At 38.3% G+C, this 13003-nt stretch overlaps 1 protein-coding gene across 4 annotated transcripts in view; it reads left to right on the plus strand.

Moving 5' to 3' along the window:
- SECISBP2 (SECIS binding protein 2) overlaps nt 1–13003 on the plus strand; it is an 82936-nt gene that overhangs the window by 67200 nt on the left and 2733 nt on the right. For all 4 annotated transcript variants that reach the window (XM_044662126.1, XM_044662141.1, XM_044662119.1 and 1 more), the window contains one exon: nt 5038–5192. In XM_044662126.1, the coding sequence (XP_044518061.1) occupies nt 5038–5192 (155 nt within the window). The remainder of the gene's footprint in view (nt 1–5037; nt 5193–13003) is intronic.

Raw genomic sequence — 13003 nt, forward strand, 5'->3', positions numbered from 1 at the left:
GACTTAATTTCAGCCTAAAAATTCACTCTTCCTAAAAAGACCCTACTAATAAGCTAAGTCTTTAAGACCCTACTAATAACCTTCCGCTTTGGGTGTGGAGCAGAGCTGCTTCTAAGCTTTTTCAGGTGTGGCCCTGGGCTATCTAAAAAGCAGTCTACTTGTCCCTGGTAAGGCAGCTGAAAAATAGGATTCCTTCCCAGGTGAAACTGAGGGTTAGCTAATTGGGTTGTTTGTTCCCTGAGGCAAGGGGCAGGGATAGAAACAGCCTCCCCCAGCTGAGGTCTCAGGGCCCTGCCACTAAGATTGAAAAAACAGCTGCTTTTCTAATGTATTTTTAAGGCTAAAAGAAAGAAAATGTTTGATCTCACCTGTCTGGCAGCTTCATGTAAATCTCAGGTCCAAAACAAGCTGTAAAAAGGCTGACTTGGGGATAGTAATGAAAGTAAAGGAAAAGTCAAGAAAATTTAGGAAGATTGAGGGTATCCAAAGCCAACATGGTCAGCCAAACTGTAAGAGGGGAGAACTAGATATTTAAGGTATGGTTGCCAGAAATCGATTAACTTGATTTCAAAATAAAATAGACCCAAGTCAGGATGATTTTTATGGTGGTTTATTTACAATTAGGAAGGTTGAAGATAGGGAAGTTGAGAGAGAGAAACTCTGGCCCAGACCTGAGGCCTGATCCAGGTGGAATTTAGAGGCCCTAGCAGAAGGGGCACAGAGGTTTAATTAAACAAGGCCTCCTCTAAGAAGAGAAGCCTCCTTAAGGCTAGAGCCTCCAGAAATGCCAAGGGAAGAGAGAGTCAACCTAACTTACCCATGTGACAGTTCAAAGAGAAGCAGTCTGAGGTCTCACCAGACATCCTTCAACACCAAATTCAAAGCACCAATCACCTCCACAGGAAGTTATCAGCATATTTAAAAGATAGCATCTTTCATCCCTTCCTGCATCCACCTCCAATTTCAAGTGAACAAATGGCAGCCTTGCTACTGTTTTGGAAAAGGGCAGTCCCTTGTTTTTGATTTGTCATTTACTATCACGTGTGGATAACAGACATTAATTCTAAGTTGGGTGGGGTGACATCATTCCTGGTGGCTAGAGTCTAAACAAATGAATGAGGGTGAGCTAATTCTATTCACACAAGTCCCATATCTTGAAGTTATCTTACCTACCTTGTAAAGCACTTATGTAGGATGCTATCTGGATGTCATCCCCTAACATTGAAGCACAGGCAGTTTTACAACTTTTGGCTTGTAAAGGTGGATGACCATATGCCATTTCAAATGGTGAAACATGGATTCATCCCATGGTCTTGTACGGATATAGAATAACCCTAGGGATAAGATGTCTGGCCATTTCAGATGTGTCTTGGTACAAAGTTTCCCTGACATAGTTTTGGTTTCTCTATTCTTTCTACTTGACCTGAACTTTGTGGATGGTATGGGACATGATATTTTGCCAAGATTCCCAAGTTCTCATATACTAGTTTTAGAATGCCATCTGTGAAATGGGCCCTTTGTCTGAGTCAGTCCTAACTGGTACTCCAAATCTTAGAACAATCTCCCTCAGATCTTAACTACAAATGCTGAAGTGTTCCTAGCAGATGGAAATGCTTCTAGCCATCTTGTCAATTTATCCACCAATGCTAAGCAAAACTTGTATTTCCCTGCTTTGGGCATACTGATATAATCTATTTGAAAATTTTCAAAATGGGTGTAAACTAATGGTCTCCAACCTAGACCTCTTTTCTTAAAAACACCCTTGATTGAATTTCTGCCAAATAGTACAGCTGGAACAAATTTTGTTCACCACAGTGGTAATTCCTGGGGCTATCCACACCCTTTTTATAGTATCAACCAAAGTCTACAACCCAAAATGGCCTTTATTATAAATGGTCTGGCAAATATGATTGAAAAATGCCTTTGGGAGTATGACTTTCCTGTTGATACCCAAATGCCATTCTCTTTCCTACCTCCAAAACTATGCTTCCGTGTTTGAATCTCTGAGTCTAGATATGCCTTTTTAAGATCTTCAGATTCTGTGACTGAGAAATTCATTACGTAAGCTGGGGCATTTTATGCAGCATAACGAGCAATAACATCAGCACGGTAATTACCTCGAGAAATTGAATCTCTACCAAAAGAATGACCTCTGCAATGTATTACAGCCAATTCCTTTGGTTTTTGAATAGCTGTCAGTAACTGTGATAATCCCCACTTGAGCTATCTGTTTCCCCCTGATGTAATAAAACCTTTCTGTTTCCAGGTGGAGCCAATGACATGGCAGATTGAGAATGAATAACAAGAATCTGTATAGACATTAGCCCTTTTGCCTTCAGTTAACATACAAGCATGTTTCAAAGCTACTAACTCTGCCCCTCAAGCATTCACTGGTGTAGACCAATGGACTCCAAGAAATGGGTTATATGATCAGGCTGTAAGAACATGGAATGATGGGTTACATGTGAAAAAAACCATCCCTCTTTTAAATTTTTCTCTTTCTATGAAAGGCACTATCATTCTTAAATACACTTAAGTTTATGGCATTAGTACTACTTACTATTCATCCCTCCTTACTCCATATATCCAGTCAAGTTGTCAGTTATGTTGTGTATCTGTTTTGTATCTGTTTCCTTTTCTCTGTAAAAGCACACTGACTAAAACCTTTATCACCTCTTTCTGAGGCTATTACAATGGTCTCCTAATGTGCATTGCTGCATTGAGGCTTTTCCTTCTCCAGTTCATCCTTCATACAGTTCCCAAAGTGATTTTCCCAAATCACAAGTCTGACTATGTCACTCCCCTGCTTTATAAACTCCCTTGGCTCTTAGTAGACTTTAGGATCAAATATTGCTTTATTTTTGAATCATCCTTTTAGACTGTTCACTTTTTCAAATTTTAATTTTGTAATGTATATAGTTATTAGTATAGTAGTACATACATATACTTTATAGGCAAAATACATACATTTTGGGGAGAGGGTACAAAATTTTTTCCTGACTTTCATCATTAAAGACATTTAGACTCTGGAAATCATCAACTTTCTTTCCTTGCATATAAACTGAAATGATGTGCCATCATCACCTCATGCCTGGATTATTACAATGACCTTCTGGTTGGTCTCCTTGTCTCAAGCGTCTCCTCACTCCAATTTATCCTTTACTCAGTTGTTAGATTGATCTTCCTAAAACAATAGTCTGAGCACATTACAACCTCCTCTCCATTCTACCCTCATTAAATCATCTCTAGTGATTCTCTATTACCTCCAAGATAATATATAAATACTGTGTTTTGCTATTAAATCCTTTCATAACCTGACCCCTTCCTTCTTGGTCTTCTTATACTTTATTCTCCTCCAAATATTTTAGTGGCACTCATCTCCTCATTCTTCCTTGTAAATAATACTCCAATTTTTAACTCCTTGCCTTCTCAGTGGCTGTCCCCCATACATGGAATTGTCTTCCTTCTCATATCCTCCTCTTGACCTCCCTTTCTTCCCTTAAGTCTCAGCTAAAGTCCCATCTTCTTCAAGAAGTCTTTCAAACTCTCCTTAATCTTAGGACCATCCCTATGAAAATGTCCCTCATTTAATAAACATTTATTAAGATACTGTGCCAGGTACTGGGGATATAAATAAGAAAAACAAAGGTAGCTTCTTCCCTCAAGGAGCCTATAGTCTTTTTTTTTTATTTCACAATTAAAATTTTATTGACATTTTGTTTTTATATCTCATTCATTTCCAAATCTATCCATCCCTTTCTCCTACTCAGAGAGCTACTTATTATAGCAAAGAATTTTTTTTAAGTCATACAGCAATACTAACTAGCCCATGTTGGATAGTTTATGCAGTTTTCTGTATTCACAATCTTCCACTTCTATAGAGACACTTCTTTAATATCATAAGGTTGACCATGATAATTACCCATGGTTCCACTTCAGTTTTTGTTGCTGTGAGTCATCAGTTAACATATCTGCTCTTTGCCAAACACTGGAGATACAAGGACAAAGAATGAAGCAGGCCTTAGCCTCAGTTGCTCTTCTTTCTCTGCACAACATTGTAACCATTATGTATATTGTTTTCCTGGTTCTGCTGACTTCATTCTGCCTCAGTTCACTTGGGACTTCTCCATGCTTCTTAACATCTATTGTGCCCATTGTTCTCTAGAGCACAGTGATAGTCAACTACATTCATGTCCTGAGGTTTCTTTGGTCACAATCCTAACAATAGAGATCTAGATCATTTCCAGCTCTTTGTGGACTGTATAAAGGCTGCTCTGAAAGAGTGTGTGTGTGTGTGTGCGCGCGCGCGTGCATGCACAAATGCAAAAGAATAAATGAGCAGTGCAACTTTACACACAAACATATAGAGCTTTACTATCTAATGAGGGAAGACCACGGACACACAAAGAAGCTCGAAATTTTGGAGGGAAATGATGGGGCACCTTAATTCTATGGAGTTGAAACCAAGTAGAACTGCAGATTGAAAGTGAAGTAAGCTGAAAAAGAAAATTCTGGGAAGAGCTCTTAGTGTTCTGCCCTAAGCAGTTTATCTTATATACATCTTGCTTCTTGAGAGAAGGGAATGTTTTTTGCCATTTTTTCTCCATTGCTTGGTATAGTAACTGGCCCACAATAGGCATTTAATAAATGTTGTTTAATTAAATTGTTACAGGGTTTGACTAAATCTTTAATATTTTTTATGCTTATTTTTATAGTTCTGTTGTTGGGGATTTAGAAGACTTGGTTTGTTTTTTTAAAGCTTATTAAAATGAATAATTTGTAGAGCATATGTCTTTCCTCTTAATCATGTAATGTGATTAAGCTATAGAGTTTAAAAATGATAGTAATTGAATTAATATAATGTGTAGCAAAAGGTATCTTTCGGTTTTTGAAGATGACATAAGTTTGTAGATTATTGCTATTTTCACTTTGTTTTCACTTAATACAAAACCTAATTGTGTGACTGAAGAATATCTTTTGTTACCAAATCTAACATTCTGTTTTAAAACTCTACCACTTCTACATTCTTTCTTCTAGGTGGATTGGATGAGACATTGCATACCATTATTGATTATGCCTGTGAACAGAATGTTCCCTTTGTGTTTGCTCTCAATCGAAAGGCTCTAGGGCGAAGTGTGAACAAAGTAGTACCAGTCAGTGTGGTGGGAATTTTCAGCTATGATGGTGCACAGGTGAGCTGAACATGTGCTGTTTTTTCCCTTCTTTTCTCTAACATTGTGACCAGCCATCTCTATGCAACTTATTCTCACTTTGAAGCAAGAGTTCCTTACCCTTTAAGGCATAAATCCTTTTGGTGAAGCCTATGAATCCTTCTCAGAATAATGTTTTTAAATAATTGAAGAAAATATTCATCTTCTTTTAAGAGGTTAGTGAAAATAAGAAGTTCATGGACCTCCTGAAATTAATGAATGGACTCCAAATTGAGAACCCTTGTATGTACACCCCCATTCATAGTTAAAACTCTAGCCACCAGAGATAATGTCAACCTACCTCCCTTAGTGGGGAGGGGAGACACATGACAATAAGTAACAAATCAAGAACAAAGGACTGCCCTTTCGGCAGTTCAAAACAGTGTTGAGGCTGCCATTTGTCCACTTGAATTAGAGGTAGATACAGGAAGTGATGAAAGATGCTCTCTCTCAGATATGCTGATAACTTCCTGTGAAGGCAGTTGGCACTTTGAACTTGGTGTAGAAGGATCTCTGGTGAGACTTCAGGCAGCTTCCCTCTGAATTGTCACGTGGGTAAGTTAGGCTGACTTCCCTTTGCCTCTCTTGGCATTCTAGAATATCTACCCTCAAGGAGGCTTCTTTGCCTTTCTAATTGTCAAGGCCTTGCGGCTAGTAACCTTGTTTAATATAGCTCTAAATCCTCCTCCAGAGGTCTGGCCAGAGTTTCTCTCTCTCTCTCTCTCTCCCTCTCTCTCTCTCTCTATCTCCCTATCTTCAACCTTCCTAACTGTAAATGAACTACCATAAAAGCCATCCTGACTTGGGTCTATTTTTAATTATGGAATCAATCTAGATCTGATTGATTCCTGGCAACCACACCTTAAATAAATAAATAAATAAATATATATATATATATATATATATATACACTATATATATATACACACATATATATATATATATATATACACTATATATATATACACACATATATATATATATACACATATATATACAAATATATATATATGTATATATGTATATGAAAATATCTAATTTCCCTTCTTATATTTGCAAGGATTCTAGTCTCTGCGAAAATAAAAAGTAACCCCCTTTTTGTTTATGCCCTTTCCCCCCTCCCCCAGATTTCTTCTTATTTGTTTTCAGTGTTTCTAAAAGGTAGTTAGGGAGCATGCATTATTATGTAACCTATAAACTATAACACAGAAATTTAGGGAGGTAGGGAAGTGTTGCTAACCAGAATCTGAGTTTATCTAGTAAACTGGGTGGGGCAAACCAAGATTGGCTTCATCTCCTTTCTTCCAGTCTCTTTAACTTATTCGTTGTATTATGGACTTAATAGAGGTATCTACATATATGGGGCTTTGCAGACTTGAGTGCTCCTGTTAGCATTAGCTACTCCTACTCTTTTAACCAAAGGAACTTTAGTATTCTTTTATCTTTGAGAAGAGATAAGCTTTATTATCATTTTGGTGGGGAAATGCTTTTAAAAAGATTTTATTGACAACTTAGCAAATGAAGTTAGGAGGGTGATTCTTTAAGTAGGTCTCTAGTTGAATTTTCTAAGGATGTGTCCTTGCCTCATTACTGTTTAACATTTTTAACAATGACTTGGATCAAGCCATAAATGATTCACTTGTCAACTTTGCAAGTGACTTAAAGTTAAAAGGGATAGGGTTAGCCAGTTCAACAAGTCAGCCAGCATTTACTATGTACCACCTCTGTGCCAGGCATTTTGTGCTAAGCATTGGGGATACAGAGAAAAACAAAAATGTTACTAGCTCTTAAGGAGTTCACAGTTCTAATAGGGGATAACATGCAAACAACTATATACAAAAAGATATAATAAATTGGAAGTAATTGCAGAAGGAAAGCAGTAAGATTAAGAAGGACTGTCTTGCAGAAGGTGGTTTTTAGTTAAGACTTAAGGAAGCTAGGAGATGGATGGAGAGAGAACATTCCAGGCCTAGATGACAGTGAGTTGAGAGATAGTCTTTTATGTGAGTACCAACAAGAAGGCAAATACCAATAGATAATAAAGTATGTAGAAAGGAACAAAGTATAAGAAGACTAGAAATGTTAGAAAGGACAAGGTTATGAAGAATTTTTTTAAAAAAGGATCTTATATTTGATCCTGAAGGGAAAAAAGGAGCCACTGGGATTTATTGAATGGGGGGGAGAGATGGAGTAGGAGGTTGAGTGGGGAGAGACACAATCAGACCTTTACTTTAAGGAAGACTGCTTTGTCAGCCATGTAGTGGAAAGACTGGAGTGGGGAGAGACTTGAAGCAGAAAACCAACTAGGCCAATGATAGGCAAATGGGCCAGATGTGGCTCCCTGAAATGCTCTATCTGGTCGGAGACGTTATTCCTAATCTGAAGAATACAATGAGTATACAATACAATGGAACTTCGAAAGAGTTGCCTTAGAAACAGACTGACAGATGAGCATTTCCTTTCCTTTGGCCCCCTCTTTAAAAAGTTTGCCCATCACTGAACTAGGCTACTGTAGTAGTTCAGGTGTATGGTGAAGAGGAATTGCACCAGGTGGTGCCCTTGAATAGTAATAGGGAAATTTGTAAGAAGGGATGGTTTGGAGAGGGAGAAGATTATAATGAGTTCACTTTGGGATATTAATTTAAGATGTTTATCAGACATTTAGTTCAAGATGTCCAATAGGCAATTGGAAATGTGAGACGGGGGTTGGGGGGGAGTAGGTCAAGAGAGAGGTTGGGTCTGGATAAATAGATCTGAGAATCATCTGCATAGAAAAGAAATTAAGTCAACTAATATTGAGAGAGAAGACAAGAGGGCCCAGATCTTTACTGAGGTAGAGGGAGGGAGAGAGGAAAAGAGAGAGGTGAAGAGAAGTGCCACAAAAACTTACCAAGGGGAAAAGGATGATTAAATGTCAGAGTCTGCAAAGAAGTCAAGAAGGATGAGGAGAAAATGCCAATAAGTTGTTGATTTAGAAGCCAAATTACAGACAGTTGAGAAAAGAATGAGAGAAAAGGAATAGAGATACCACTTGTAGATAACCTTCTCAAGGTGTTTAGCTACGAAGGAGAGGAGAAATATAGAACTTTCTCTTGTGGGGAAGAATAGTTTTTTGAAGAAAGAGATATGGTTGTGTTTGTAGGCAGCTGGGAAGTAGCCAGTAAGACAATCTGTTTAAGAGCATATATAGAATGGAATGAGTATATGTAGAGGTGCTTGCCTTGTATAAGAGTGAAAATTATGAGGAAGGCAATAAATTAATAATTTTATTAAATCATAAGTAGTAGGGGGAAAAGATGGAAAAATAGGAGAGAGATAGATAGGTTACTTTCTTTGCTGTTCCATTTAGTTTGCTATTCTGTGGCTGCTAGTAGGGACCCCCCCGCCCCCAGCCACACTCATAGGGAAGTCTAGCCAGCAACAACACAGAAGAGAAGAGATCGAAATCCCCTTTTGCCTGAGTTTATCAAACTTTTTCTCCACCCACTAACTCTCATCTTGAGATCCAACTGTGGCTTTCTATTTTGCCTGGGCTGTCCAGGGGGCAGTGCAGGGGACATCCACGCCCCGTCTCCTATCTCCTGTTCTCTTGACTCTATTGCTGCCTTTTCCTGGCTGCCATTCTGTCCTTGTGACCTAGTCCACTCAATGATTTCCTTCACACAATCTTTGTCTCCAGGTCAAGTTCAGGCTCACCCCAGATATGCAGGTAGTTAACAGGATGTCACCTGCACAACCCCAGAAAGGTGGGAGGGTAAATTTCCTTTACACACTTGGCAAGAAGAACTACCTCTTACATATGGGACAAGGGTAAAAGATGTCAAGGAATGTATCTGAGGGATGTGAGATATAGGAAAGGAGAGATGGGTGAGCTTCTGCTGAATGGGCTCAATTTTTTCAGAAAAATGCGAAATAGTGTTCTAATTTTGAGAGGGTAGGGAGAGGCAGAGCCGTAGTATATTTGAGTAGAGATGTAAAGTTTTGGAAATGCTACTATGCTGGATTGGGGGTAGTGAATCTGTTAGAAACGTGTGAAAAGATTTCTTTGCCACACATTGTAGACCCAGTTGAGATTATGTGGAAAATTAAGAGGACCCCACTGAAATTATGTGGACAGTAGGAGTAATCCTACTCTAGGATTTACCAGGGCAAGATTGGCAGTAAGATAAGAAGGCAAAGGACTAAAGAAACAAGATTGGATAGATTTGAACCGATTGCAGAAGAATGGTACCAGTATAAGGGTGATAGCCTGGCAATTTTGGTGTGGAGGGATTAGAAATGAGGATGAAAAATAGGTTTGCAAGGCACCGCAAAAGCTAGAATGACAAAAGATCAGATAAAGAAATTCTAAAATTCAAGAAAATGGAAGATGGAACACAATGCTGATGGCAGGATAAAAGGTATGACTGTCTCTTTTTGTAGCTATGTTAGGATGGAGGAGTAGGTCGTGAGAAATGAGTAAGTCAAGTGAAAAGATAATACTGGGAATAGGGGAATAACTAGATGCCAGACAAACTGAGAACACTCTCACATCTCACAAGGGAAGGACTGACAGGTAAACACAGGGAAACCAAATGGGTATGTGAGGTTTGGGAATGACAGTTGATCAAGTAACTGACAATCTACCAACCAGGGGAAAACAGTGAAGTGGGTTCTTTATGGCTTAAAGGAGACAGGAAGTACTAACAAACTGGGTTTATTGGTATTGAATGAGGTAAGTGGGGAGAGGGGTTTTCTATACTAAGATATAGTATAGTATATAAACCCTAATGGTTTAACTAAACTAAGTTCTAAACTAAGCTAAACCCTAACTAGAATAGGAGGAGCTGGAGAGGAGGGTTTTACTGCACTGGTTCAGTGATGTTCCAAGATTATCATAGATGTCACAGGAACCAGGAATAAGTCCAATATACAGCCAGTCAATCAAAAACCTACTCTAGGGAGTAAGGTAGATAAATCTGCTGTCCATCAACAGATAATCCAGACTTTTCCTTAACCACGATAGTTGCTTGCAGTATCTTCTCAGTGATATCCCACACTGATAGCTCCTTGGATATTTGGCAAAGCTGGACCACACAGCCAAAAATCTCCTTCCCTCCAGCTTGGTCAAACGACCCACTCTTTTCAAAACCCCGGCTTCATTCCATTATGGAACTCAGGTCTTAAGAGATAGCCTGACAGTCTGGGTGCTAATGTCTTAATTTCCCCATTACACAAGGAACTGAGAAGGTTTGAGTGTTTGAGGGAATATCAGTATGCATGTTTGTTTTTCACTACTCCAGATCTTAGGACAGATCCTCATCTCTCATCTACGTGGATGATTGAAATTGGTGTCTCTAACCCAAGTTTTTCCCCATTCCAATCTATACTCCATACTCCATAAAGCTACCAGAAATAACATCCTTTTAAAATTAGATCTGTTTCCCTATTTTGTTTAGGATCAAATAGAAACTCTCCTATTTGAATTTTAAAGCCCTTTATAACCTGGCCCCAATCAATCTTTCTAGACTTGTGTTACTTCCCTTCCCCCACTACATTCCATACAAACTGGACTTCTCTCTTTTTACTCACACTTAATATTTTATTATCTCTGTTCTTTTGTTCTGACTATCTTCTGTTTCTAGAAAGTATTCCTTTGCCTCTCACTCATACTTACATGAAGCCTTTCCTTATTCTCATCACTTCCCAACTGACAATGCCTTTCCTCCCTAACCTACCTTGTATCTATTTGAAATAGATTTCTTTATCTTGTTTGTCATCTCCTCCATTAGAATATAAACTCTACATAAGACAGGGATTATTTGATCTTTATCTTTTTTGTCCCAAGCATTTTACTCAATGCCCAGCATGTAGTAAGCATTTAATAAATGAATTTGGTTAAGCCAGAATGGTAAAAGTCCTATATGTCAGTGGATATTAATTTAAGCAACTGGGAATAATTATCCTGGAAAAAATAAAGCTCAAGCAGTACATGATAATCTTTAAGCATTTCAAGGCCTGTTATGTAAAAGATGAATGTTCTCATTGGTCCCAGAGAGCAGAAATAGGAATATTTCATAGAAGTTGTAAAGAAGCCAATTTAGACTTTGATATGTTATGAAGAAGAGTATAGATATTTAGTGAAATTAGCACTCAGGCTGTCAGGCTGTCAGGCTGTCAGATAAGACCTGAAGGTTCCAAGGATGGAATTATGGCAAGGAAGGAAGGAAGGGAGGAAGTGATTTCCTGAGAGACCCTGTTATGGCTGAGAGAGAAGTTGGGATTCTGAAAAACTGTCTCCATTGAAGAGCCCAGGTGAGAGTGGATTTGCCTTCCAGAAGAAACACCTGCCTGTGGGGAAATTCAAGTTGAGCTAGAGGATCAAACTTGGGTTGGTGGACATCTCAAGCTTATTAAAGCTCCTTGGTTTTACCCTTTGGGATTAATTTGGCTAGAACCTGTGCTCTTGGAATATACTTGGACTGAAACATTTTGAGCTACTGATCAAGACCATCAGACATGAGATCCCATTAGTCCTTTGTGTCCTGGCAGCCTGCCATAGTGTAGTGTAGGGATTTCTTAGATCTTTAACCTTTAACCCTGAATTGATCCCATAGTGTTTGAGTAGTGTGACCTCTCCCACCTCTTTTAATCTTAAGTTAACTATTAAAAAGTGTTTTTTTATTCCTATTGTGTTTTTCCCTGTAGAAGTAAGGTATCCCTGGATGTTTTAATCTTAAGTGGCAGTTGGATCCCAACTGTCATTCACTCATTGTCACAGCCCTTTTGTATTTGGTTAAGATTGTAATACCTCTACAACCTTCATTCTTCCTTCTTCCCTTTCTCCCCAGAAGAACCCCTGTGTGTATTTGTGTTTATTTACCCACTTCAGATAAGAGGGGAAATTTGTATTAGTGAGAGCTAGCCAAAATTAGAAAGGGCTACTTGAGGAGTTCATGAGCTGTTCTTCACCAGCAAAAGCTAAAAATTACCACTTAACAGGTTTATTGTGGGGGAGATGGTTGTTTAGGTATAGATTAGAACTGACAAATGAAGTTTCTTTGAACTCTTAATTTTGCATATAAAATTTTTACCATATCAGCAATTAATGACTAAAGTTTATGATGGTAAAGAGAAGGACTGCTTCCTTATCTGAGATAAGAATGAAGCAGGAGAGACTAGGGGAAGGTGCATGAGTGATATTATAAGAAGGAAGAGAGAAGAGAACTTATAGCCAATGGCCTCAGTTTTTTCATTGGAGTATGAGGCAAATTCCATCCCTGAGTGGATGTTGTAAGAGGATTGAAGAGAGAAGATCTAAAATAGTTACTGTGGAGAATAGAATAATGAATTAATTATTAAAGGATTGATTTGCTGCAGTGATTGTGATAGGATGGCCTAGTTGTAATTAGGTAACAAGTTAATTGTTTCTTTCATCTCTGTTAGACTGCATGCAAATAGGAGTGAAAGCTCTGGATGATAGGAACAGTCCAGGAGAGGTTTTTGGCAAAATGTTATAATTTTGGACATGGAGGCAAAGAGATTCAAGAGTAGAGGAGAATGTACCCAGTTCAGGAGGGATAACCTAGGAAAAGCAAGTAGTATATATAAGACATTAGGTCTCCATGATTAGGTTGCATTTGAACCACCTTAATTTTACTTTGCATTAAAACTTTTTACTCCCTTATCCTCATCCTTGCCACTCTATCCATTTTCAGCAATTAACTCATTAAGATAATTATTTCTTCCCTTTATTGTTACAATTGTATTTTTTGTTCTGTTATCGACTGACATCACTCTAAAATTTTAAGATA

The sequence above is a fragment of the Gracilinanus agilis genome, chromosome 1 (genome assembly GCF_016433145.1).
Source record: "Gracilinanus agilis isolate LMUSP501 chromosome 1, AgileGrace, whole genome shotgun sequence".
Taxonomy (NCBI): domain Eukaryota; kingdom Metazoa; phylum Chordata; class Mammalia; order Didelphimorphia; family Didelphidae; genus Gracilinanus; species Gracilinanus agilis.